A 26,210-nucleotide genomic window follows, 5' to 3' on the forward strand; every position below is an offset into this window, starting at 1 on the left:
AGCTGTTAAACTGGCTCAATGGCCTGCCAAACCTCAGCATGTAAGAAGAACTCAGTCCTAGAAATCTAATTAACAACACAGTTGTGATTCTACAGAACAGTACTGCGTTAATTTGAGATTACATACACAATTTAACTCAACTATTTATCAAAAAATGGTTTAGAACATTTAGTCTTCCATATCAGACCTATCTAATAGAAATGCCACCAAACTAAGTATCATTGCTACTGCTGGGTTTTTTTAGTATACAGTGCTGTCGTCATATATAGTGCTTTTTACAGATACACAGGAAGATGGAATTTATATCAAACAAAAAGATAAAGGAGAGGGAAAAAACAAYGGTTACGAGAATGCAAGATATTGAGATGCACATTTTCTAAACGATCTGTGTTACAGTGCAACCAATGTTTTCCCTTGCTGCCATAGTGTTAACAAAAAAGATACTAGATGAGAAACTGGCAATGCAGAAAAGCAATACTTTTTCTTAATTAATCTAGTAGATAACAGGAACCTGAGAACTAAATCTCACTCATTTGATTTCATTAAATGTACTGTAAAGGTTAAGCTGCACTTTAACATTGCCTGTAGATAACCTCACTGAGCAGAGTGATGTTGAGGAGATCTCACTCAAGCAGGTGCTATATGTTAGGAAAGGCCTGATGTGTGTGTTTTTGTGTGTGTGTRTATATATGTATATATACATAAAATATATATTTATTTATATATCAGATTTGTTTTGTTGTATAATCARCTTTGTTGTATAATCAATGACAGTAGGGTCACACAAAACAGTAAATGTATTTCATTTCAATTACAGTTTTTCTGAGCTGCGTGTTTAAAAGAATTTACATAGAATTATTCAAGGTTAAATCTCAGTTTAAAGCCTCGTGTAATACTGATGTCACCRGAAACTCACATCTCAGCCCACTCCACAGCCTCAGACCACTTGAGAATAGTATCATCTGGGTCTATGTCAGAGCAGCCTGGAACTAATACACAGAACAAGYAGTGTCTTAATTTACTTGCAAAAGAGGGGCAGCGTAACTTAAAGCACTTGGCAGAGAGTTGTATAGCTCAGCAGAAACAAGTGTTGTAAGACCTCTGGTCATCCTCAAACAGACCTCTGGTCATCCTCCCTCGGGCAGGGAGGCAAAGGGGAGAGCAAAGGGTGAAGTGATTTTTTTTTTTTTTTTTTTTTTTTTCCCCACTGTGCAGCAACCACACATGCCCTTTAAGGGGTTTCCTCTGCAGGAAATATGCGATACAGAGCCTGTCTCTTTGGAGGCATGCTGAGTCACAATCTGCTGCCCAACATGCCCCACAGAAAAGCAAAAACATGTTTTGCTTCATATGGAGTTTATAAAAAATTAAAATATTATGCTGTTAGGTAAAAAGAACTATGTGTCAAAATTGCCCCTTAGCAGCCTGATCTCACTTTGAAGCTAGATATAAATTAGTCCAGCTTCACACAGGAAATGGCTGCGGGTAGGGATTGTGGCCAGATGCTCTTCAAAGGTCCCTTCCAACCTGAATTATTCTGAGAGTCTAYGAATTGTATGAAATTGTATATAGAGTTTCACACGTAAGTTTGTATGACTGATGATCACAATAGTTCCTATGAACTGAGCCACCATACCTGCAGGTTATGTAAAACTATCATTTAAGTTTGAGGGAGCAGTTAATACTATTCCGTTCTCATGTGTACATGCTGAGTTGCAAGTTACTTCAAATAATTGAGATTTCATATGGTTATTAGGAAACATCCTTTTAGCTACAGAGGTTAGAGCTTTAGTGTTACAGGCACAGCTCCTGAAAATACTGATACATAGGCAATCAGGAGAGAAGCAGGTAAACTGGAACAACTAGGAAATGAGGTTTTCTGTTGTATTAATTTTACGCAAAAAATACCATTTATTTTGTGTTTTCTTTCCACAGCTTAATGTCTGGGCTAGCAGCCCTGGATGCCAAGACTTCTAGTCGGTTAGGTATCATAACCGTCACTTACTATCTGTGGACAACGTTTGTGGCTGTGATTGTGGGAATAATTATGGTCTCCATCATCCATCCTGGAGGAGCAGCACAGAAGGAGAGTACTGAAGAGGGTGGAAAGCAAATCATGAGCTCTGCAGATGCACTGCTAGACCTAATCCGGTAACTGCATTCATTCTTTCTGCTTTCTGAAGGTAACGTTTTGTACTTTACAGAAGYGCGTGAAAAACTATGGCTTGAAGATAAGTTCTGAACCTAATGATGAATTTCTTTTTAATTAAGAAAAACTAACTTTCAGAAAGTGATTTTCAAGTTACAAGATGCTTATAGTTGCTCTTTCAAGTAAGTTTTAACACAATGCCACAGAAATGCTAACCACAGTGGATGGGTTTTTTTCCTACTCCCCATGCAGAATGCCATGTGGCCTATGGAGCTCATCATCAAAGCTATTATTAAGGTCAAGACAGCATTAAAAAAAAAAATACAATGTAAATTTAAACAAGAGAGGGCACAATTCTAATAGGTCAAACCTCAAATACAAGGACTAAAATCCACATTTTTCAGGAAGTAATTCTTAAAAATTCTGTTACAACTGCTCATAACRACTSTCAGAGAAACACACAACTAAAAAGRTCACTGTTCTGATCTTTCAATTCCTTATATTTTTCATGCTATTGGTTCTGCTTTGAAGATGTTTCTTTTCTGTTTTACTTAAGCAGAGAGAGAGTTTTGTGTTTTTKGGGGGCAACAGTGAAGAGATGAATAGGTTATTTTGATGACCTAGCCTGAATATCACTCTTTGCATCATAATTTCAGGCCTTAGTGGGATTAATTTCCTGATTTAAGATAGAACATGTCCCAGATTTACTTTGCTTTTGCAGAAGGACCAAGTTCTGTCTTTGGTTGATAGTTCCCAAAGCTGGAGATCTCATACTATAAATGGGCCAGGGTTTATCCGAACCATAAGAGAGAAAGAGTTCTCTTTAAAGGTTGAATTATTTAAAGTAGTAGACTACTTTTCTTTCAAAGGCACAGGTTCCTGACCCTGGTAGGGGCTCAGCACACAGAGTAGTTAGAGTTATTAGGACCTCAAGCCAGAGGGAATGGGGAAGAAAAAGACTACAAAAATCTTTTCTTCCTCCTCCAAGTTGTACTTAACCAGCTCATCTGAAATCTGTACTTTACAATATCAACATCTTGCTGAAAACAAAAGCCAAATCATATATGTCATAGAGTAGCAGCGGAGAGTACTTTTTCCAGCCTTTTGCAAAACGACCACCCTTATCTGCAGTGGGAAGATGTTCACTCCAAAGCATCTATTTCTCTTCAGTGAGTGTGCTGCAATATATGTGCAGTAGAATTTGTGTGTTTGTGACTGACTAATTAATTCACATAATTCTGTTTTGTTGTGTAAGTGACTATAATTCTTACACTAAGAAGGAACCAAGTAAGTTATTACAGCTTTGACTCTCAGTATGACAGAGTAGCTAGAAGACTGATAGAAGTATAAGAGAATTCAAGAAAACTGTGTGATTTTTAAAATTATCTTTATTTTGTTAGTGTTTGGAGGCCCTTTCTACAGTGCTGTGCTCTTCCCTAAGGTGTCATTCTTGTGTGTGTGCGCGCGCGCGTGTGTGGGGTCGGGGGGGGGGGGGTCATAGTGAGTCATGCGGAGCAATGTGACATCCAAACTGGCCTAACAACCAGCTGCCTATGGAAAGGGTCTGCCCTAGTCCTAGGCTCCTGTCCCCTTGCTTGCACTGACACAGCTGCTTTTTGAAACCTAGAGTGAGTTAATTCATGGAGATAATTCAAATTAAAAAATAATTTAGGGGTGCAAAGTTTAAAGTCAGTTCCATATTATTATGTTTGCATAAAACAAGTGAATGTCTGTATGACAGAAACATGAGTCTGATTTGCGATTTCATCCCTATCTGGCTAGTTCAGCTTCTCTTTACACCACAGATATAGCAGTAGGGTTTGGAAACACTTCATTCTGCTGAGTCTCATTGCAGGTAAAATATACAGTGTCCTGGTCAAAACATTTGCAAATGTCATCTTAAATTTCACTTTCCACAAGCGCTCACCTGATTAAGTTATAATAGCTTGCATGCTTATTTCAAGTATCATGTTTCCACCCAGGAACATGCTTTAAGTCTGAAGCCATCACTGGTTTGAGCAGGCACAAGCAATGACAGGACAACTATCCACTCATTTCTGAAGCTTAAAAAGAATGAAGCTTATTCTCCTTTTGCATGTTAAGCAGMCACAGCTGCTGTCTCTTTCTAGCCTAAGTGCGCAAACTGATGATTTTTATTTCTCCACTACAGAAACTTACAAAAGCACATTTACTAAATAAATAAGCAAAACAACTGTGGGGAGTGAGCTTTCCATCTAGCTAAGCACTATGGGTGAAATCCTGGCTTTGATGAAGTTGGTCACAAAACTCCTATACATCTATGCGGAAGCCAGGATTAAATTTAATGATGTATCTGCTGGTTTGAGCTAGAAAAGCTGATCCTTTAGCTCAATGATAAATTGCTTCCATTCACAGCTGGAGAGCATCTTTCTAGGCCCAGATTGGCTTATCTTCTTGATTCATTAATTTCCTCTCAATATATCAATTGCATATGTGCATAGAAGTTAACCCAGGAAACATCTGGTATCCTGCAAATAACGAATGTCAAATGTACAACTAGCAGAGCTGATATGTGATATAATTGTGGGATTTCTTTTAAAGCATGCATCTTGGCATGTGATACATGTATTCACCCTCACTGATTTCAAATTTGAAGACATTCCAAAAATGATGAAATCTGTCAGTATTTTTAGTTCTTGTGATGTTATATATAACATTGTTGGGTTTGGATTTTTTGGCAGGAAGGATGTTGCTAGAAGTTGAATTTATGGAATTTCTGGGTGAGGCTCTTAGATTTTTGTTTTTAAATCAGAAATCTGCAGAATGTATTGTAATTTTATTTATTTATTTATTTATTGGCTAAGTCAATAACTTCTGCAGGGCATTATGGTCATTATAAACACCTACAACATCAACCAGTCTTCACATTTCAAGAGTAATTATGGTGTCTTGCTTCAAAAGTCATATCTGCAAGTCAACCATTTTTTGTCACATATTGATTCCTTTAAATAGAAGTATTACAAGTGATCTTTGAAAAGCAGCCAGTATGGTTGCATTGCGATCTACAGGCTGAAGTTAACTGCCAGAAAGTAATATCTAGTATTAGTCTGTATCTAGTTTTTAAGCCTAATGAGGCAGTGATGCTATCATGTAACAAAAAAATAACATCCCACTGAAAGCAGTTAATAATTAAACCTAATAAAAATGATATTCTAACCATATAAATTGGATCAAAAAGAGAATATTTCCACCAGCCAATCCTATGACCTGCCTTACACAGTAACATAGTGATATATAGCAGATCTTTAAACAATATCTTAACAATAGTATTTTAAAGAGATAATTGTAGCATAGTAGATGTTATTGAAATGGTTACTAACCAAGAAAGTTCAGGTGGCTTTACATTGTTTTAGGGGGAAAACCAGCAAGGAAGGCCTCCTTCTCAATATACATTCTTATTTTCCTTTTACTGCTCTAGAATTTGTTCTATTTTACTAAGTCCTCTTCCCATGAGATCRTATCCATTGTTTATTATCATACTATTAGCTCAGTAAAGGAAAGCCAGTCAAACACCTCATGTCAAATAGACAGTCATAAAAATARTGATACAAGAGAGCTGGAAGCTGTAAAAGTCCTTCAAGCATGCATTTACAGAGCCAGCAGGTTCCCACTGCTCCAGTCTAAACACAACAYGCTTAAAGACAGCTCATGTAATGTCACAGGACAAATTTCACTGGAGCTGGTACATACAGTACAACTCATCTGCAGGGAGAACGTAAAGAGCAGGACAGATAAAAGAGCAAATTTTAGTAGCCACTTTGGAGTTAAGCAATAAAGAAAGGTGAGATACCTTTTTTWAAAAATAATTCAGCCCTTAGCTGTTTTACTCAAAAGGACAAAAAGGACCACATTTACAGGAATAATATCCAATTTTAAATATTAGGTTTGCTTAGTTATGGAACATATATTCTCCTGACAAGCAGAATAGAAAATGCATATAACTCAGGGTAAACATTTGTAAAACAAGATATATCATTCAGAACCACACTATTTACCTTAACAGTTAATACTGTGTTCCATTRCCATTATCAAAATACCTTTGCTTTGGAAGTCAAAGTTCCTCATGCAACTAAAATCACATTATTCACAGTTGTCATCAACAAAATCTAACTTATGAGATATAAATAACCAAACAAATGCTGCAGATATTCACATGAAGAAACAATTCCAACCAAAACTGGGGGCTCACCCACCTGTTTTATGTTAGGCTCATTATGGATGCAAATCTGGGTACCAGCTGGGTGCAAATGCAGGGTTCACATACATTTTTAGTCTTCTTCAAGTCTAACCAGATCCATGCCATTGTGAACTAATTCAGATCAAAAAGATCAAAAATTCTAAATAAAACAATCCAGTGAACACAGTCAGGATCAAATCATGCCTTAACCTGACATAACACACAAATTTGTATAGTTTTGAATTTTACTGGAAGGATAAATCAGAGCACTTTTTTACCACTGAATATTCAGGATTGTATTCAGTTTAATAGACTTTGGAAACTCAATCTTCCTGGCCAACTTTAACCAAGGAATATTTTTTGTAATACCATAAAGAGTTAGAAGAGGATATAAATACTGTAGAGGATTTATGTTTTCATGGGAATCTGGAGCACTCTTTAAAATCATTTCCCTTCCCTCCTTTCAAGCTAAGTGCTATTTTGTATTTTACAGCAATAGTGTTTCTTCAAAAACAGCAAGAGAAACCCAATATCTGCTGTAGTTTGGAAGAAGTCCAGGCTATGCAGAACCAAAAATCATGCTTAATGAAGTTTACAGCCAGAATTGTATGTACACACAATAAGATATTGAAGAGCATATTAAAAGACCCAAGGATTAAACTATAAAAGAACATTTTAATAGCCTTGATCAAAGGAGACATTCATGTGTCTTTGACCAAAAGCTGCTTGTACTTGTGATGGAAATACTTATCTGTCCCCTATGGCAAACTACCATTTTTTTAAATTCATTTCAGCTAGCCAGTTTTCTTTTCTCTCACAAAGCAAACCTGGTGCCAGCAGTTCAGCACAGTATTTGACTTTACTTTTATGGTTAATGTTTATCCAGTTTTAAGCTATTCAGGAGGCRGTTCTTTTACATAGATCTGTTTACATAGAGCTCTGATGTCCCTAACTGTATGGCTGCTATTTGGCATAAAAAGAGACCAATACGGAATAATGATGAAAGCAGTGCTGGGAGATGGATTATGAAGCGGAGTTTCTGCTCTCTGGTCAGGAGGCTTCAGCCGCAGAGCCACAGAGCAGGAGTCAAAACTGAATTAGGACAGCTTCAGCCCTTAACAGGAATAAATCATTCATCCTCCTGACATCGGGCCTGGACAGCTGCTGATGTAAAGGARCATCTTTTATTAAACAGCTTTGTCTTCCTGAACCACAGTGGAAGTGTCTTGGGCCTGTCATGCTACTTTTGGTATTATTCAGCCTTATGAAGTATTTGGCTTCCACTCCAAAGAATGATTTTCTCAGAATGTCATAGCACTATCAGGCTGTATGTAAGGGCCTTTTCTTTCGGGAGAAGCAGGGTAAGGTTGCTGACCTTCTAGATCCCTCACTGGAACTGAAATGCCGTGCAACAATGTCACCCTTAGCACAGATACGAAGTCCAAGCGTTTGACAGAATGACTTCATGATATGAGTTCTGCCTGACCTGAGAAGAGACGAGCAAGACACAAGGTGGTCCACACTGCTTAGTCCTAATTAGTGTTTTTTATATTCTATTAATACCTTACCACAATAATAAGCATTTGAATGCTTTTTTAATTCTGCAAAAGCCTTCAGACTTGCAGGAAGTAGTAAAGTTGACACTATGAAATGAGATTAGACACTGGAGATCATGACTGATTTGCAACATGCATCCTCCTGGGGCCCTGAGATAGCTGATGTGTTCAGTCATGCAGAATTAAATTGTGCCCTTGATTTCAGGAGTGTAAACCCTGATGGAGCCTGCTGACACTAGCAGAGAGCTATTTCAGATTTTTATCCATGTGACTCAGGATGGAATTTGGCTCATGTGGTACAGTGACACATGTGGTAGAGTCAGGTCTACACAGTCGATGACAAAATAACACAGAGGACAGCAAAGCAGAGAACATTTGTGAGATGAAGCCAATGTCACTACAACGAAAGAGGCATCTGACTTCAAACTATAGCGAGTAGAAACCATACTGCTGTGATCACCATTCTTCTGCACAGCTGTAAAACCTAGAAACTAAATTTGTCATAGTTGTCACATCAAGCTACTTGGACTCTGTTTTCACTGTCTCTGTGCCCTTGCTGTATAGACTGACAGGGTGAGATCTCAAACACTCAAACAATGTTCCTGCAAGCTCAGGAACCAGTCCAAATTTGAGATACACAGGACAGAATGTCCAAAGCTGTTCTTACGGCCAGTGCGAACATAGACCTGTTAAATATTGTAAGACTGTGTTTGGAGCAAAAAATCCCTCTGGTAGCTTATATTCCACAGCATGGGAGACTCTAGCCAAGGGCTGTCTGCTGCGGCAGGAATTAGGTACTGATACCATCTCAGTCTGAGAGCAGAACTAGATTGCTGCTGCAGAGCACAGAATACCCTAGGGGAACGCATGGTCTGAGTCAAGGCTACAGCATCTGTCCTACCTGTGGCTGCTGTTACGCTAGAGCAGCTGGACTGATTTCTGATTTAAAAAATCTGCAAAAACTGATCTGCAAAATCTGCAGAATTTGGCCTGTAATTTCTAAGAGAAGTTATCCAAGAGCAAACTGGCAGTTCCAGCAGCTGCAGGCTCATGTTCTGCTAACAGCACAAGCAGTGAAACCGTCACTAGTGCTGATATTTACATCATGACTGTGGCCCTCAGTGTTAGCAACCTCCTGCAGCGAGCGGGGGCTCCTGCGCCCAGGGGCGCACTTCCATGGCATGCCCCAAGCTGAAAAGCAGCTGTCACCAAAATGACTCTGCAGCCATTTAACCTGTGCTGCTCTGGGGCAGCCCAACTTGCTGCAACAGTGGAAAACTAAGGGGGCAAAAATGGGTGAAGAGTGTTAAGGGCTAGGTTAATTGCTAGGAGACAGTGGAAAAGGGAAAAAGAATACTCCCATTTTTGGCAATGCAATGGGAAACTACTCCCTCAGAGTTGCTCCTTAGACTAGCTACTATTTATCCTTGATGCAAGTCTACAGGATTTTCTTCAAATCCTTTGGTTGCCATATCGCAGAACATGTGTTGCCTTAGTCAGAGATACACATTTCTAATTCTCCTTATGCCCTCTTATCCTCTAGAAGAATTAGGGCAGAACTCCAAAATTTGCTAGCAGAATGAACCAGTCTGTGATCACAGCAGGATAGAGTCAATGAATCTGTTTAATAGGTCACTGGTATATATACGCTGCTGTCATAGCAAATGTAGGCCAGGCATGCCATCTGTTTCTTAATAGTTCATGGTCTATGATAGTTCACTATAGCACTAACATACCTGTTCACCCTGTTAGCCTGTGCTGAGCGCWCCCACTCCCTCTGGCAGAGTTCCTGATGGGCTGGCAAATGCATCCTCTGTTCTTCCTCGGAGCAGATAGTATTTAGCTCTTAATTTTTTATGTAACCAGAAACCATATGTCTCGGCTGCTGTTTTATGATCACGTCCTTATCTTAGACCTAATTTTTTCTGTCTTCCACTGTTATTCATTATATTTAACTCCGTATTATTTTTTGAAGTTATTTTTATCACGCTGAATCATACCACTGAGGGTAGAGACAATATCACTTATGCTTACTAGAGGAATTAATCCCACATCGTTTTAAGCTTCCCACAGTATTATTTTGTGTCCTGTATCTTGTAATTAATCTGAAAGTAATGCTGGAAATTTAGAATTATTTTAACTGCTTATCTCTCTTAACAAACACAACAGCATTTATATGTAGTGACAGCAATGTGTAGCTTAGCTTGAATTATTACTTACTGAAGTAGTGACAGTGTCTTTAATTCAATATRTAACAGTGATACAAACACAATGCCTGTTCTGGGTAAAGTTACAGCCTCATATTGTGGTCCTGATACCAGATCAGGAGGAATTTCTTCTCTGTGAGAGTGACAGAGCACTGGAACAGGTTGCCCAGAGAGGTTGTGGAGTCTCCTTCTCTAGAGATATTCAAAGCCCGCCTGGATGCAGCCCTGTCTAACATGCTGTAGGTGACCCTGCTGAGCAGGGGGGTTGGACTAGATGATCTCCAGAGGTCCCTTCCAACCTTACTGATTCTGTGATTCTGAGATCCATGTGGGTAGATCTTTATCCTAGWGCAGAATTGCAATAAAGCTAGTAGAGATCTGCAAGGGCTAGTCTGAAAGCAGGATGAATACTTGAAAGATAGGCAGAGGAGAGACTGGAACATCCTATTGTTAATTTTGTAATATATTTGTGTAAGTGCAAGTGTCCAGACTTCATGCTATACTGAAGCTCCCACYCAGACTAGCAATTCCCGATGCCCTGGTTCAGTGTGCCAGAAAAYGATGGGAGAGTGCCCCGTGAGCTGCCTGGCAGCTGTGAGGATCCTTTTAGCCCTCCTCATCCCAGCTCTGTGGTAAAAAGTCAGCCCCTCCACTCTCAGTGGAAGAATTCCTGGGAGATCCAGCTCAGAGCTGAAAATATCAACGTGCAGCAAAATGTAACCTTAAAGCAAGAATTTGTCAGGTGCTGCTGTGGAGGCCTGATTGAGCCAATGAACACTCCCAGTCATCTCCCATGTGTATGCGGCAGTCTGAAATAGTATTCAAAAAAAATTTTTTTTTAGTCCATTATGGTTGTCTTCTATGAATTGCACTCGTTAATGTTTTTAATTAACAAAACTAAATTTTGGCTAATACTGTTTTTTTTCAATCCAAGTAAGCCAGCTTAAAATGAAAAATAAGCTGAAGCTCTGGCAAACACATTCAGGTCAGCCCCTCACTAGATAGATAATATAACTTTGGTAAGGCTAGTCTCAAAGACTGGGTCAAAGACTGGGTCACAGTGCATAACAATATATTAAAAAACATTGGGAGAATTCCAGCATCCAGTATTAAGTGAATAGTTGTAATTCCTGCGGGATAAAGAATGATAAAGAAATAAAATGCTTTAATCCTCCACAAATTTGTCTAACATTTAATCTAGCTACTAACCATATGATATTCCCTTTCTCGAGCAGTCTCAATTTGTTCTGAATTCTACTAATTAGGACTACAAAACTGAGGCAGAAAGTAGAAAGCCCCAGCAATTAAATTTGTGGGTTTTGTAAAAGCTATGGCCCGTATGTGTCATTCACATTCAGAGCTGAGCAGGAAGCCTCTGTGTGAATCTGGGCTTTCAGAATAATTCACCTTTGCCTAATAGGTTTTCATATAATCATCACAGTAACACTTTGCACTTCTCTGACACCTTTCATCTGATCATCTCAAATCACAGAGAGAACACAAGTTAATATTAATGAAGCCTTTAACAGTCTGGAAGCAGAATTTTCTTTTGAGGCATAAGAAGACAGCAAAGACCTTTTCTCTCCAGTGCTTCCCTCACTTGTAAACATCCTCTCCATTTTCCCGGGTCCAGCTTCATCCAGTTGTTCCTCCACTGGTTCCCTGGCTCTTCCGCAGCCCTGAGGCTCAGGCAGAAGGTTGTGTCTACATCTGATACAGAAGTAATGTACACTGGGTGTTTTCTGTGTCTCGTTTTGGCTACAGATAYGATATTTGAACTGGAGAACCATCAGCGTTTTTGGAAGATTTGGAGAGAGAACTCCAAATGGAGTGCTAAATCACACTGGTCTTGCTTTGCACTTTCATTACTGGAGGTGAAAGCCCTATCGATAGCAGCCCAGCACTTGAGCATATTGAGTTGCTTACAGCAGTGCAAGCAGCGTTGATCAGCACTACAGAGCAAGCATCTTAAGCTAAATCATTCCAATGAAACGAAAGTGTGTGTACAAAGGGACTGTATTAATGTAACAACTAAACCATGCTAAATAATGACAATTTTCTTCCACAGGCAAGTCTGCCTTCTGATACTGTGTCTGCATAGAGCACAGCCATCATCATATCTAGGGCTCTTAAGCAGAACTGTTAAAATAGRAGGAGACATTGCCACAGTGTCTCTTACACCTATTATTTCTTGTATATGCTGTTATCCAGTGGTAAATGCCAGGTAGTTTTTCAGGCTGCAAGGAACTGAACTGTCTCACTGAGAGGAGAAGAAGTCAGGACAGTTAATGAAGAGTGACTAAAGTGCTGCACATCAACCTCATCTCTTGCCTGATAGTAACTTGTCTGTTTAACACTTGCTTGCACTAGAGCAATAGCCTTACTTAAATGACAAATGATCCCTTTATATGGTTTGTCTCATGCAGCAGGCCAGCAGAAAAACCTCATTTTCAATTTTCTCTCTCAATCATTAGACAGCACTACCGTCCTTTAATTAAAATTCTGCTCTCTTTGCTTGACCCTGAATTGAATAATGAATCATCTGTTTGCAGTAATTGCTCCCCATGTCTGATGCTACTGAAACAGATTCCAGCTCATAATTCTAAGTGTGACCATAATGTTGCAATATGATCACTTAAAATAGCAATAAAATTATTTTTCTAAACTGGTGCTGCACAGAATGCTCTTGCTGCAACTCCACTAGCAGCAACCACATGCTGCCACAAAGAGGAAATTTCGTCTGGAAAATGTCTCAGTTCGGCAAACATTTAACTGTACATACATATAGCAATTCTCTCTGAATAAGAATAGGCTTTTCACACAGGCTTAAATATTATCCTGTCTTGGGGCTTGAGTTGACCTTTCAATAAAAAGTCTTTTTGTTAGAGAATTTAAGAGTTTTGATTTGGATAAATCAATTTATATGAAAGCATAGAATTGGGTCATAGAATGCCACTTTCTCTTACCTCCAGGTTCAGAAGCTTTGGGCTTCAAATAAATTAGTTATGAAAATGATCCTATTAGAATGATCACACAAATCTTGATTATCAAATGTTAACGTGGAAATATTTGCCTTTTTAACTTTTCCCCCCGTCTATACTGTTTCCTCTTTGAAGCCTGTAGAGGGTGCGCTGTCCATTTCAGATTAGAATTAAATGTCTTTCTACAAGGTAATAATCTAGCTCAAACCAAAGTTAGTTAGTTCCAGATATTACTGGTGAAATGTTAAGTCGGTGTTACGCAGAAAGGCAGGAAAGATGATAACAGTCCCTTTTGAAATTAAAAATCTCTTAATCTCACTGCAAATCTCCCAGCATGTGGACATGGTTTCTCTCTGTAGGGCATCTGAGAGCAAAGATTAAACTGTTTCCTTCACCCTGTCTCTAGCTCTGAAGCCTCAGAATCTTTAAAATAAAATATATCAAAGACTGTAGCTCTAGACTGGATTCTTTTCATCAAGAATCAAATCTTCATTTTGAAAAACAAACTATTCTCGACAAAACCACTGCAAGGTCTGCATCACTTATAATTTTAGTGATGAGGGCGTATCAGAAGGTATTAGAGTTTATGAGTCATCTCACAGCAGTGCTTAGAAGTCCCAAAGAAGATTACAAGAGGCAGGAGACAGGATCTCAGGATCACATCCCTGAAAACAGACTGTCTTAAACAGCTCATTATTTAACTAGACAAGACAAAATATAAAATAAGAGAATATTCCTTTCCCCAGTTATCAGAAGTAATAATAATTTTGTTGACTGAGTCACTACATGGAAGMTGTGGTAGAGCCAGGAACTGAAATTGGAGCGCCTAGGTCTGAGTCCGGGTGTTGAGGTTTGTGTCCCAAAACTTTAATTCCAAGGCATCCTTTCTCTGTTGTGCCTTGCTCAGTGAGTTACAACGATACAACACGGGTGGGAAAGAGTAGCAGCCTTTGCCTCCATTCAGCACTTGCTCTCCAGGATTGTAAAAAACTAATTTAACGTGATAGACCCTGAAACTCAGTAAATGGAAATTTCCTTCAGTCCCATAAAAACAGATCTTTTATTTGTTCATTTCTAGGAACATGTTTCCAGCCAATCTTGTTGAGGCCACTTTCAAACAGGTAAGCAACTCTACTTCCCTTACTACTGAAGAAAGAGATGAGCCTTCATCATATAAAATATATGATATACCTATTCTGTAAAAGAGAATCTAGGTATAAACAGTATGTACTACATCAGACACCACTAATTAGAAACTATTGAGTCTCTTTCCAGTAGCAGGACTGCATTGTAAGGCATTAATTACTAGTAGGCTATATGACCCTTCAGCATTATTCTATGTGCTGTTATCTTCCTCTCTTGATGATATTTAAAGTTCCATGTATCCTTAACAGTAGAAGTAGAAGAACAGTTTATAGCAATAAGCAGCTTTTGTGTTTTTGCAATATATTGTGTATATTCTGGCTCCTAGATGCTGTACATGTCTCACCAGGTATCTTCCTGGAGTATCACAGACATTGGGGGGAGGAGATGGAGAAGGTGGTTTGTAGTTCCTCAGCATGGGCAGGAGAAGGTGGAGGAGGGATGTGTGCAGCTCTCRGGTACAACTGGGTGGTTAGAGCAGTGGGAACAGAGGAGCTGACCAGAAACAACAMGTTCTGTAACACAAACTCAAATGGGCACAGAAAAGCAGGGAGGATGGAATCAATGATCAATGAAGATAATAAATGCCTGCAGAGTACCTACAAGGAAAGAAAGGAGGGATTGACTGATAATGAAAATATAGATTGGAAGCCAGTTTCACTTTGGGGAAGCAGGTGGAGAGACATCGCCTGGTCTTGGTGGGAAGAGGGACTTGGAAGCAGACTGCCCCACTTTCATTCTRTTCCTTGCTTTATTATAGACTCATCTGCTTCCATAGGCTAAACTCTTTACCTCTCTGTATCTCTGTAGTCATCAACATTAAAATTAGAATAAAGGGTAGAGATGCTAAATCTTTGTGAAACTTGCAAAGATGCRAAACTTCTCTGTCATATACAAGATTAGCCGTGGTAACTCAGGGCAAAACAAAGAAGCATAAAATGCACAGTGTGCCTGGAAAATAGACATGCATACCTATGTCTGCTCCATCAATTTGACRTCAGATCTTCAAAGACCTTTTGGAAGATGCTGTGGAAAAGGTGCAGAAGGATTTATATGATTACACCTGCATGCCTAGAGCATGATTTCTTTTATTGTTAGGCTRCAGTCACATAGTAGCTGGAATCTCTTTAAGACTGCACAACAAGCACAGAAGGAAGCACAGAATACCATATTCGATCAAAGCAAAAAAATAATGTATTTAGAAAGAATCTAATTACTCAGATTGGAATTTGACAAGAAAAYCTTGTTTAAACTTTCTGGGTGAGCAAGAGGCATAGTTATATTTGTTTCATATGGGAATCTTATTTTTGGTGCAACAAAAATAAAGGCACTGTGAATTTCTAGGGCAGTTATTCCTATTTATGTGTTTTAGGAAAGGGAATACGAGGGAATGTCAAATGTAGCTCTAACAAGAAAAAGTGTGTTTGCTGCACGGGGTCTGTGTATAGGAAAGCCTACTTTTGTCATATTTCTGCAAAAATTCAGCTGTTTTTACAGATTTGAGCTGGGACAGGAGCTATCATTCTTCTTCTCATGCTTTTCCTTCTAGCACACAGCCTCATTTAACAAAGCACTTAGGGATTCTCATTAAACTATTAATTCCTACTGGTATATTAATAAAAAATCTTCTGTTTTCTTTCAGTATCGCACCAAAACTATTCCCATCATTAAATCCAGCAAAGCATCATCTGAAAGCACCACTCGTCGCATTATAATATATGGAGTCCAGGATGAGAATGGATCCAATGTCCAGAATTTTGCCTTAGATATCACTCCCCCTCCTGAAGTGATTTACAAATCAGAACCAGGCACTAGTGATGGCATGAATGTGCTAGGGATCGTGATATTCTCTGCAACAATGGGTAGGTTTCAGACATGTTTGATTTGTAATAATCCAAGTATCCATTTAAGAGGACAGAATAGGGGTTGAGTTGCTTGGATTCTTGATGTCTTTTTTTTTTTTTTTTTTTAACTAATTCTATCTAAACTTTGTGAAAAAAACGAGAATATTACAGAGCTGTTCTCACAATCTTTTGAAGAAAAATCTTCAAAATTCCTGATGACTTTTGTTCCATGTTGTTTTTATAGTCTCTGTATTTTATTTTCTTCTGGATATTTTGAGCTTCTGTTTGTGAACCATTTTTACCTGAGATGGAGGAAAAATAGAAATGTCTTACTCACTTCAATTTTAAAGATTCTTAGTTTGAGGCATCAGATCATGCCGTAATCTGAACTCTGTGCCAGCTCCAGTGCCATTAATTCAGTGGTACCAGTGATACAACAAGAGCTAAGCTAAGTTTTGGGGGTTTTGATTTTTGTTTTTTTTTAGCAGATCACTCAAACAAGTTTGGGGCAGGGTAAATTCACATGCTCCGCTTCATGTTTCCTATTTGCAGCATGTCATGGCTACTTTCACATCTCTTACTAATTTAAAAGCATCGCCCTCTCTGCTAAAAGAAAGTGAAGTTAGTACGTGAGCTAGGATGTCCAGCTGAGCACATCTCATTCTACTTGTAGTGGACAGTATCACACATATATATTCAAACTACTTTAAAACTCCATTTTCTGCACATGTTGAAAACAGCAATTTCCAGAGAACTTTAAGCTTACTGTCTGAATTACTATCAGTTTAGCTATGGCAGAAAGCATTTAAGGGCCAGTTGCACAATCACTCAGGAAAATAGTAAATACATCAGTATTTATATCTGTGTATATTAGTTTGTGATATTGCTTCTGTCAGCACCCACTTGGTATAGTTTAAATCAAGCTTAGATGTGATGACACTACCGTCTAGAAATGGCAGTGTAAATATATTAATCCCTCTTTACAAGAAGGTTCACCATGATACAGAGGTTTGAAAGAGGTTGGTGAGTCTTCTAACCAAGAATACAAAAAGTAACAGGTAGCTGTTAAAATTAAGCGTATTTATAGAAAAGAATATAAATCTAGAAGAACAGTAACAATCCCTAGTACAGCGTGCTCAGTGCTAGGAATTGCTATACCASGTCAGGCCAGTGGCCCCTCTACCAATATTCTGTTTCACTCTGGCCAGTAGCAGAAATCTCARGGAAGATTTCAAGAAATTCTGAAATAAACAAGTCCGTAGCAGACTTTCTCTCCAAAGTCCAATGAGCTAGGGCATTTTTARTGCCCAAAGCACCAGGCTTTGTATCATGGGAACAGAGAACTTGCCACTCTGCTGTCAGTTTGGTGGGCCATCAGATCACAAGACCCATTGCTCACACATCCTGATGCTTCAGTCTCCAGCTGGGAATCCCAGAATAACTCACTCACACACAGCCCCTCTGGTTTAAGTTCCTCCTACCTGGCAGAGGTTGGCTTTTGCCCTGCAATCTGCCCTGTCTGAGGATCTTATCATATTATTAGTGTAGAACCTCTGTCATTTATTTATATAAGAAAAATTCACATAATAAGCCTCAGTGATGTCTCAAGTAAATGAGTTACAAAGGCATGTATATAAACACACCCTAGGTAATCTTGACAAAGGTAAAGTGCTGGTGGTTATTACAAGAAAATGCTGATGAAACTATCTTTATCTAAATTTATTCTTAGAAGTTAATCTGCTCTGCAGATGCAGTTCCATGAAACATCTTTCACTATATTTATTGTACTCTGGTTCACACTAGCACAAGGGGTCAAAAATAATTTCTAGAATTAGCTAATTTGTGTCTATTTCTTTGTTTCTCTAGAGTGTGGTATTCTATACACAACGCTGCTGGAAACTGGCTGTCCCCCGCTTTGTAATGCTTTATAGTCAGTTCCCACAGTCACAGCAAGCAATATTCCAGCCAAAAAGTATTGGCTGAATGAATTAATTACACATCCTTATGAGGATCAAGGGCAATTAAATAATTGTGAGCATAGAATACCACCCATTTTCTTCCYAGAACTGTGTATGTTTCTTCTGCCATATCTCTAACTCTTGCTGGCCCAGGAATCAGGAGAGGAAAGCTGAGAGCTGGTTTCTCCCTGGCTGAAGTACAGTAACCGTGCTGCTGTAGTGCCATACTACCCTAGGCAGCATAGACCCTGACTGCCAGCGTCACCCATGACTGCCAGCTGCAGACAAACCTGAGATACTAAACCCTCAAATCTTGTCATATTCTGGTGATTATTACAGATTGTCATTTTGAACAGAGGACACAGCCCAACATTTGTCATTGTCTTCAGCTTTCTGCCTCCTCCGAAAAAAATGAAGCAATAAAGCAGAAGGCATGTGGCTTTAGTCTATGAAAGAAGAGCATCTTTCCAAAGTTTTTGTATCTTTCAAAAACTGTATACAAGCCTTGGTGCTTAGTAACAATTTTGCTTGCTTAGGCTGAATCTTACTTGTATGAAGGTCTCTTTACACTACTCTGGCATAGAAAAATGGCATTAAGGTGGATATGAGTTGTTATTAGAGTTTCTCTTAGGTCCATGAACAGCATCAGAATAGCAGCAAGGGGCTGTAGAATAACAGACTTGAGCCAACCATCTTTTCCTTTTCCTGAAGCAGGAGGTGAATTTCTTAGTAATCTTAGCCCAGGGATAAATCATGTGCATGAATAATTGAGTTTCTTAGCCAGATATGTATTAAAATGGGCAGTCTTTGACAGTCAAGAGTGTGAAGCCAAGACACATAAAAAGCCTTGATGCTAGGYGTTCTCTGAGTTGTGACTAGCTATACTGCTTCTTTGTACACAATGTGCAGGAATTTCTGTTAGGGATTATGACAAGTGGGTAAGAGTTGAGATATCTGATCTGTTTTTCTTGGRGAAGGCCACGTTATTTATTAACCACAAGGAAAACATTGTCTGCACATAAATGGAGCTTGGTACACCAGGGCTGCAGACAGGAGGCCCCAATAGTGCCTGTCCCACACTCTGTCCGTAGCAATAGCTACCTGCTCACATGGGGAAATCTTTTACAGAACAAACTTCACTTATTGCAGTAAAATAAAAGGGAAAGTATTTTTTTCTTTTCATCATTACATAGAATCAGAAGCTAAGACTCTTGTAAAACTGCCGCAGCTTAATAAAACCAACCAGGCATCAAATACCAAATTGTATTTAAAATCCTTTTAGTACAGATGTGGAACATGCTTAATAAAAGAGAGTTGTTTTCTGACCAAAAACTTATAGCTTAGATTAATATTAACAGGCTTATAAACCCACATCTTGAATGCACAGTTACTGTGAAATCACTGGATAAGACAGCGGAGAGCCTCCCTCCCTGCGTCAGGAGGGGATTGCCTTGGCGCTGTTACAGCCTGAGACCTGGCCACAGACGCAGATGTGGGCTTCAAGCGCCCCATGCTCTCACTGTGTCTATGTATAGGTGAGATTTACAGATACTATGACTTCTACAGCATAAAGATCTAAAACCATTCAGTCATCTCCCACTTAGTTCATTTTTGCATTACAGCAGAAAGCGCTGGGAAAGCACTGGGTATTTGCATGAAGACACATGAGAATTTAAACATGAATGCATTTGTTTGCAGGTATAATGCTGGGAAGAATGGGAAACAGTGGTGTWCCATTGGTCAGTTTTTGTCAGTGTTTAAACGAATCTGTCATGAAGATAGTGGCAGTTGCTGTTTGGTAAGTAACCRTTTTGTTAGGATAATAACATATTTTTTAAAGAGGAAGAATATTTCAACAGAGGAGAATGCACAGAGATGGTATAATCTTATTTCTGGTGAAATAAATAAGGGACTACAGCCCTTATCTCCATAGGGCCTCAGCACTTGAAGGGAGACATATACGCATATATCCTGTCCCTAGCTTGTACTACAGCAGTGTTGCTTTGACAGAAAAAAAACATGTATCACCCCCAAATGGCATAACATGGTATAGCTGGGTATGTGCTGTATACACTTAGTACTGGGGGCACCACCTGTGCCTTGGTGCACAGGTCACAGTACGTGACTGTACTGTGATTAYTGTCGGCGCTGCTAGCTTGGATATCTGTGCACTGTGCAGTGCAATGAACATGTACCCAGAGTGTCTGGCACTCGGGATATCTCCAGTCAAGAAACTAGTCCTCAAGTAATCATTCTAGCCCGTATCACTCAGAAAAAGACTTCAGTGCAGTCCTAAATTACACGTGAGGCCAGTTAGACCTGCCAATCTACCTGCCYCAAAGATGAAGGGAACAGGAGGTGACCAACAAGCAAAAGCTAACCCTGTAAAATCCATGAATTTTTGGCCGAGATGTATTTCATGCTTGTGTTTGTATCCTACTAAAATAACCACAGCTATAGCTCAATAACATCAGTGCAATAACAGCTTGGATGTACTTTAGACTCAATTTTTTTTCCTCTGAAGTTCTGTCTGGCAGTATCCCTTTCAGCAATACCATTTTTGCCCAGTAGTCAAAGTGCTTGGAAGTTCACTCAGCTTTTAAMTAAGCAGCACATGCAGTTACAAAGCATACAGGCTACCAGCAAGAGCCCACTGCTCCCTGACAGCAGGAGTGTGACTCAGCTTAGCATACTCCCCAGCCTTCAGGGGGTCTCTGAACACGGCTCAGCCGCACGTGGGGAGCCCACTGCCAGCACTCAGCCTCYGTTTCCAGCTCCCTGCTTCAGTGTGACTAAGCAGAGTCTGGCAACAATCTCTTGGCCAGATGGAGCCAAGGGAGACATAATTTCTGGAAGGATGAGGTAAAGCAGCAAGTAGAGTGGGCTGTAAATCCTAGAGCTGGCACAATTTCAAATGGTAGGTGGGTGGATATCCCTAGATCTATTTTTATTTATTTTTTAATCTGAAGCTCCTGAAGCATCCATAGCTTTATGTCTAGCTGTGCATGAAAGCACTACAGTTTTGAGAAAGCTCCTATCTCACATCCGGTCCAGGGTGGATTCAGAAACTAGACATTCTTCTTCCTGTCTGCCCTGAACCAAATTCCCAGGCACCAAGGGCTTCTCTAACACATATTGGTAATCCCACACAAAATGCAGAGGGAGCGAGCCACCGCTTTTCTGAAATGTGGAGAGAGAAAGTAGAGGTAAGAGGGGACGAGGTCTTCTCATACCTTGCCTAAGGACTGTGTAAGCATTTGCTTAACAGTGTCCAACAGTGACCATGAACAGTCACATGAGATCAGGCATGAGCAAAGCTCAGGAATCCCCCTCTCCTGGGCAAATGACCTGCCTTAAGCTACAAATCAGAGCCTTCCTCTGAACCAGCACATTTTAAATTCACTCCTGACCAGCAACAAAATGTCAGCTGTACTGAAGTGCACCCCACATAAAAGACCGTTTAGCTGGGTGGTTAGGGCACACTCCTCAAGTGTGAGGGATTAAATACCTTCAGCCAAACTTAAAAACATTCAGTCTGATAAGACAACTGAACCCAGCTATGCCACTTCCAGACAGGATGCTTTCACTGTGCTGTTACTGGCAGTGCAAAATTTTCCTATCTCATACTGTTTGATGGAAGTGAACCATCTCCTAATAATMAATGTCTTTCCTTTTGCTCAGGTATTTTCCATTTGGAATAGTGTTCTTAATTGCTGGCAAAATCTTAGAAATGGATGACCCTTCAGCCATTGGAAAGAAACTGGGTTTCTATGCCATTACTGTGGTGTGTGGCCTGGTTGTGCATGGGCTGTTCATCCTGCCAATGATGTACTTCTTCATCACCAAGAAGAATCCCATTGTCTTCATCAGAGGGATTCTTCAAGCCTTGCTCATTGCTCTGGCCACATCCTCCAGGTATTCTGCAGTTTCGTAAATAGATGTAACAAAACATTTGCTAGATCCCAATTCCAGCATTCTCTTGGGAACAGCACAACACARGTGTACCAGAGCAGACATGCTTGTATCTAACCTATGGCCTGTACCCCATTCACTAGTACATTTTTAGAAGAAGTGTCTCTCAATATTTGGAAGCTATGAGTAGGAACCGTTTGACCATAATGTCTGTCACATTATTTTTCCTCAGTTTAAGAAATATTTAATGGAAGAGGTTTTCTTAGAGGACTAGAAAGGAAATAAGGGTATTTTTCTGTGAAAACAAACATTGTGCTTGTACGCATTAGCATGTATAAAGGACTTGTCCAGATTTCATTTTTGTTATTAGTGGAGAACCTAGTTCAGGCGTATAGAAACATTTTACCCTTTTGACTCATCATAGTCTTTCTTTTAAGGTACATTAAGAAAAGACTGTGGTTGCAAGCTGTTATCCAGCACTRAGGAAATATTTAGCTAGCTATAGTGCTCAAGGAATAAGGCTTTTCATATCTTCTTTAGGGAGGATGTACAATGAGTTTTAATCATAGCTGAACAAAGCTGCAGTGGAAATGGGAAACAGGTTGTGAAAACTGGTTATGCAAATGACTAGCAGCATTGATAAACATTTGAATGATAAATGCTTGAAAGGACGGGAATTGACTTGCACGGAGTGGAAACAAGAAGGACAAATAAAATAACATTTCCACATAACTGATACCTGAAAACACAGTCTCACAGCACCTGTGGCTGGAGGCTTGTTACTCTGAAGGAACAAGAACAGCTGAACCTAGCACTTTTTATGTAGTGATGAAAGCCACAGAACAAGTTAAAAATGCCAGCTAAATAGGTTTCTCTGGGATGCAGAGACACTGGAAAATACTAAATTCTTATCCAGATTTTGATATGACGACAGTTACTGACAAGTACCTATCTTCATCTACTTAATTTAGACCTCAAAATTAGTATAAAATCAGTAATAACTGTGTAYATCTCTGAATTATAAAGAAACTTATTCTGAAAAAAAACAAATTTATTAACATCAAAATGCTTATTCTAACTAACAGTAATAACTGAGGAGTACTTCATCTTGTTATATTCAAATTCTGGTTCCATTTTTCCTCTTATAATAAGTTCTATAATATTTTGAGTGTGGATGACTGATATAKCGTTACAAGAAATCGTGTTGTATCAGCTTCTCATCTGCTGTGCCCCAATCTTAATTTTCTTGGTAATTTCCCAAAAATTCTCAGTTCTCTCCCACAATASTGACACATTTAGAAATAAAATGCATTTGTAGTTGGTGAGATTATGGAAGAGGAAAGCAGGCATTGCATACAACTAAATGGTTGTGAGGAAGCAGGCAAATAAATATTGATTTAAACAGCTTATTTTTATTTGTCTAATAAGGGCCATTATGTAATCAGARCATATGGCTTTGGATATGATATCATCACTGTTAAATAATTATGTGGGTTTTGCACAAATCTGGACCTTTTCTGCAMATTGTCTTAGCAAATAAATATATGGACAAGTAGCTCTATAGCTTCTCTGATGTCATTCCTTTTCTTTCTAATCTTCTGCAAAACTTATTTTTGTTACAAAATGTTACCTTGCAATGTGKTAATTACTGTCAGTGCTGAAAGAGCCATACTGTTTATCTTATTGAAGAGACAGTGAAAAGAGAATAGTTAAAAGTTCTTTGCCAGACCCATGCCAGTCTCGGGAAAAGCACCAAAACTTTTAATCCCGAGTCCATTGGCGCAGTTAGGTTGCGTTGGTGCTCGTTGKTTCCTCCTGGTCCCAACAGGGTCCAGGGAATTTGAGGCAGGAAGGTCTATGCAGAGAGCTCTCTTGCTCATGAATAYGCAGACAGTGATTAGGGCAGGAGTAAATAGAGCAGAAAGAAGTTACAGGAATTAAAAGAAAAGAGAGGAGGAAATGACTATTTCAGTATAGTTGGAAGGTGTTGCCTTACCACTATGTTTCATTTTACAAGGTGTTCATACTTAACATTTTGCTCCAAACTGTCCTATATCAACATGCTGTGAAATATAGGCTCAAGAAAAAATCATATCCTGGGTGGAGTTTTAAATTCTAACTGATATAAATAATTAAGGCAGGCTTTTTTTGTAGAACATTAAAGGTCTGTAGCTTGAGATGTCATCACATACCCTGCTTCCAGTAAGATGTCGATGTGACACTCAGCAATGTTAGTATTGGAAAAGGCTGTTCAGGTTCACATTTGACACATTTGACTCTCTGCCCTACTCCTCTAAGAAGTCTACTTCTGAAGAACACTAATGCTGGTAACTCAAGTGGCTTTTTTTCCCCTCTGTGTTGTTTATTCCATTCTCTTTTTACTAGAACACTTTCTTTAAAACTCAATCTGATTTTTTCTCTTTTTAGGAAAAAAAAGAGGAAATTTTGTTCCTCATTTCACATTTATCAGCTATAGAAAAGTTTCTCYGCTTCTTTATTTTTTTATTCTATTAATAGGCAGCAAAATTAACCAACTCTTTCACCAGGACAGATCCTTTATCAAGTATGGCTTAAATCATATTTAAATCATATTTAAAAAAATTAACACACATTCCAATTTTTTCATTAAAAAAATTTCCCTTTATTTTCCRTATTTTCATCAGCATTATATTTTGACTTTATAATCAATTTATTATTCCTCAGAAACTTTCAGGGCTTGTGCTTTTTTAAATAACTTTCTCCCTTTTCTATCAAAGCAATTCATTGTTTCTTCAAGAGATTTCATCATTTTACTCTGTCTCTTTACAGTTGTGATGCCTTCTTTGTAGTTTATAATATCAGTGCTTTGTAATTTATAATATCTGCAGACCCAGGATGGGTTATGGTACATTTCAGAGTTGGAAATGTTCCAGTGCCAATAATATCAATCATAGAAATAAAACAAAATGTCAGGCATAATATGTAGTAACCAAAATACAGAACCAGATCTACAAATATATATAGGGATTAATTCCCCTGTTCCACACATGAGTGTGGAAATTTGTATTACTTTTTTGGAAAAGGTTGTTGGGGTTGGTTTGGGGATTTTTGTATCAGTTATCTTTTCTCATGATTGCTTGCAGAAGGCCTCTGAACTTCCAGATTTGGGGCTTGGACAGTCTGATGGATTTAGGTTTGTTTGCCCTTTTCTCATSAGCACATACATTTTACAAATCCARCACCAGCACAACATGGACATTAATGTTTTTCTTCTCAAACAGCAGTGTCTTGTCTAGAGATGTCTGAACTTTTCAMCTTGGTTATACTGAAAGGAATGGATACTGTGCATAGCTGAGCTGTTGCCAAAAGAACATGCACAAATAATTGGGGCTGGACAGGAGAGCTGCCTCTCCTGACAGTCCCCACAGCTGTATTTGGTTAACTAATACTTGCCACAGGGGCATTATATAACACTCATAATGTGGGTATTGGATTTTCAGCTCATCTTTGAAGAGAACAAAGAGCTGGTTTTAAGCATATTGATGTGTTTCTTGCAGATGTTTCTGTGTCAGTTCATGTCTACATCTAATGACAGAAAAAGCACCACAAATCAGTGTTCTGACATTCATTCCAGCTAGTCTGCACCTGTGGACAGATTGCTTTTCAAGCTAAAAGTCTGCAAGAAGAAAAAAGAATATTGTGTACAAAAGACAGAGATGTACCACAAGGGGACTTGAAGGCCACTAACCAGCCACCTCATGACAGTGATTTTATTGAAACAGGACATTATTTCAGCCCATTTCTCTTTAGTGAAAGGTTATACACCCTATTCTTAGTCCACTTTTACTTGCCCAGAAATTTCAGTCATGCAGCAGTATATTGGCTTAGGTTTACAGGGACATTACTGGAGAGGCTTTGGCAACAGGTACCTATAGCAATGTAAATAGCTCCTTCATACGATGTCAGTAAAGTCACTGCCTACCTTGCCCCACGCTGTGGTGTTCAGGCACCTCAGCCTTGGATTTCCATCGTGCTGCTTTCTCCCTCTCCACATGTCCACATCAGCCCTGATATCACCACCTTTTACTGCGTTGACCAAACTGTATTTGGCCTACAGACAAAATTCCTCTTGATTTTCACTTTCCTCATTCCTATGGCATGAGGGAATTTTATTTTTCTAGGTCATCTTGCCATTAATGAATTAAAGCAGCATCTTCTCAGTGGTACATCCCAATGAAAGAAGCAATTTTCATCTCTGAAGACAG

General features: G+C 39.0%; 1 protein-coding gene across 2 annotated transcripts in view; it reads left to right on the top strand.

Annotated features, from left to right (window-relative positions):
• The window catches only part of SLC1A7 (solute carrier family 1 member 7), a 52,570-nt gene that overhangs the window by 15,603 nt on the left and 10,757 nt on the right, over positions 1-26,210 (top strand). For both annotated transcript variants that reach the window (XM_085308016.1, XM_085308018.1), the window contains exons 3-7: positions 1,936-2,151; positions 14,188-14,230; positions 15,895-16,114; positions 19,753-19,852; positions 21,736-21,969. In XM_085308016.1, coding sequence (XP_085164142.1) covers positions 1,936-2,151; positions 14,188-14,230; positions 15,895-16,114; positions 19,753-19,852; positions 21,736-21,969 — 813 coding nt within the window. The remainder of the gene's footprint in view (positions 1-1,935; positions 2,152-14,187; positions 14,231-15,894; positions 16,115-19,752; positions 19,853-21,735; positions 21,970-26,210) is intronic.

The sequence above is a fragment of the Rhea americana genome, unplaced genomic scaffold, assembly GCF_003343005.1.
Source record: "Rhea americana isolate MKP2758 unplaced genomic scaffold, rheAme1 scaffold_27, whole genome shotgun sequence".
In the NCBI taxonomy this organism is placed as follows: Eukaryota; Metazoa; Chordata; class Aves; order Rheiformes; family Rheidae; genus Rhea; species Rhea americana.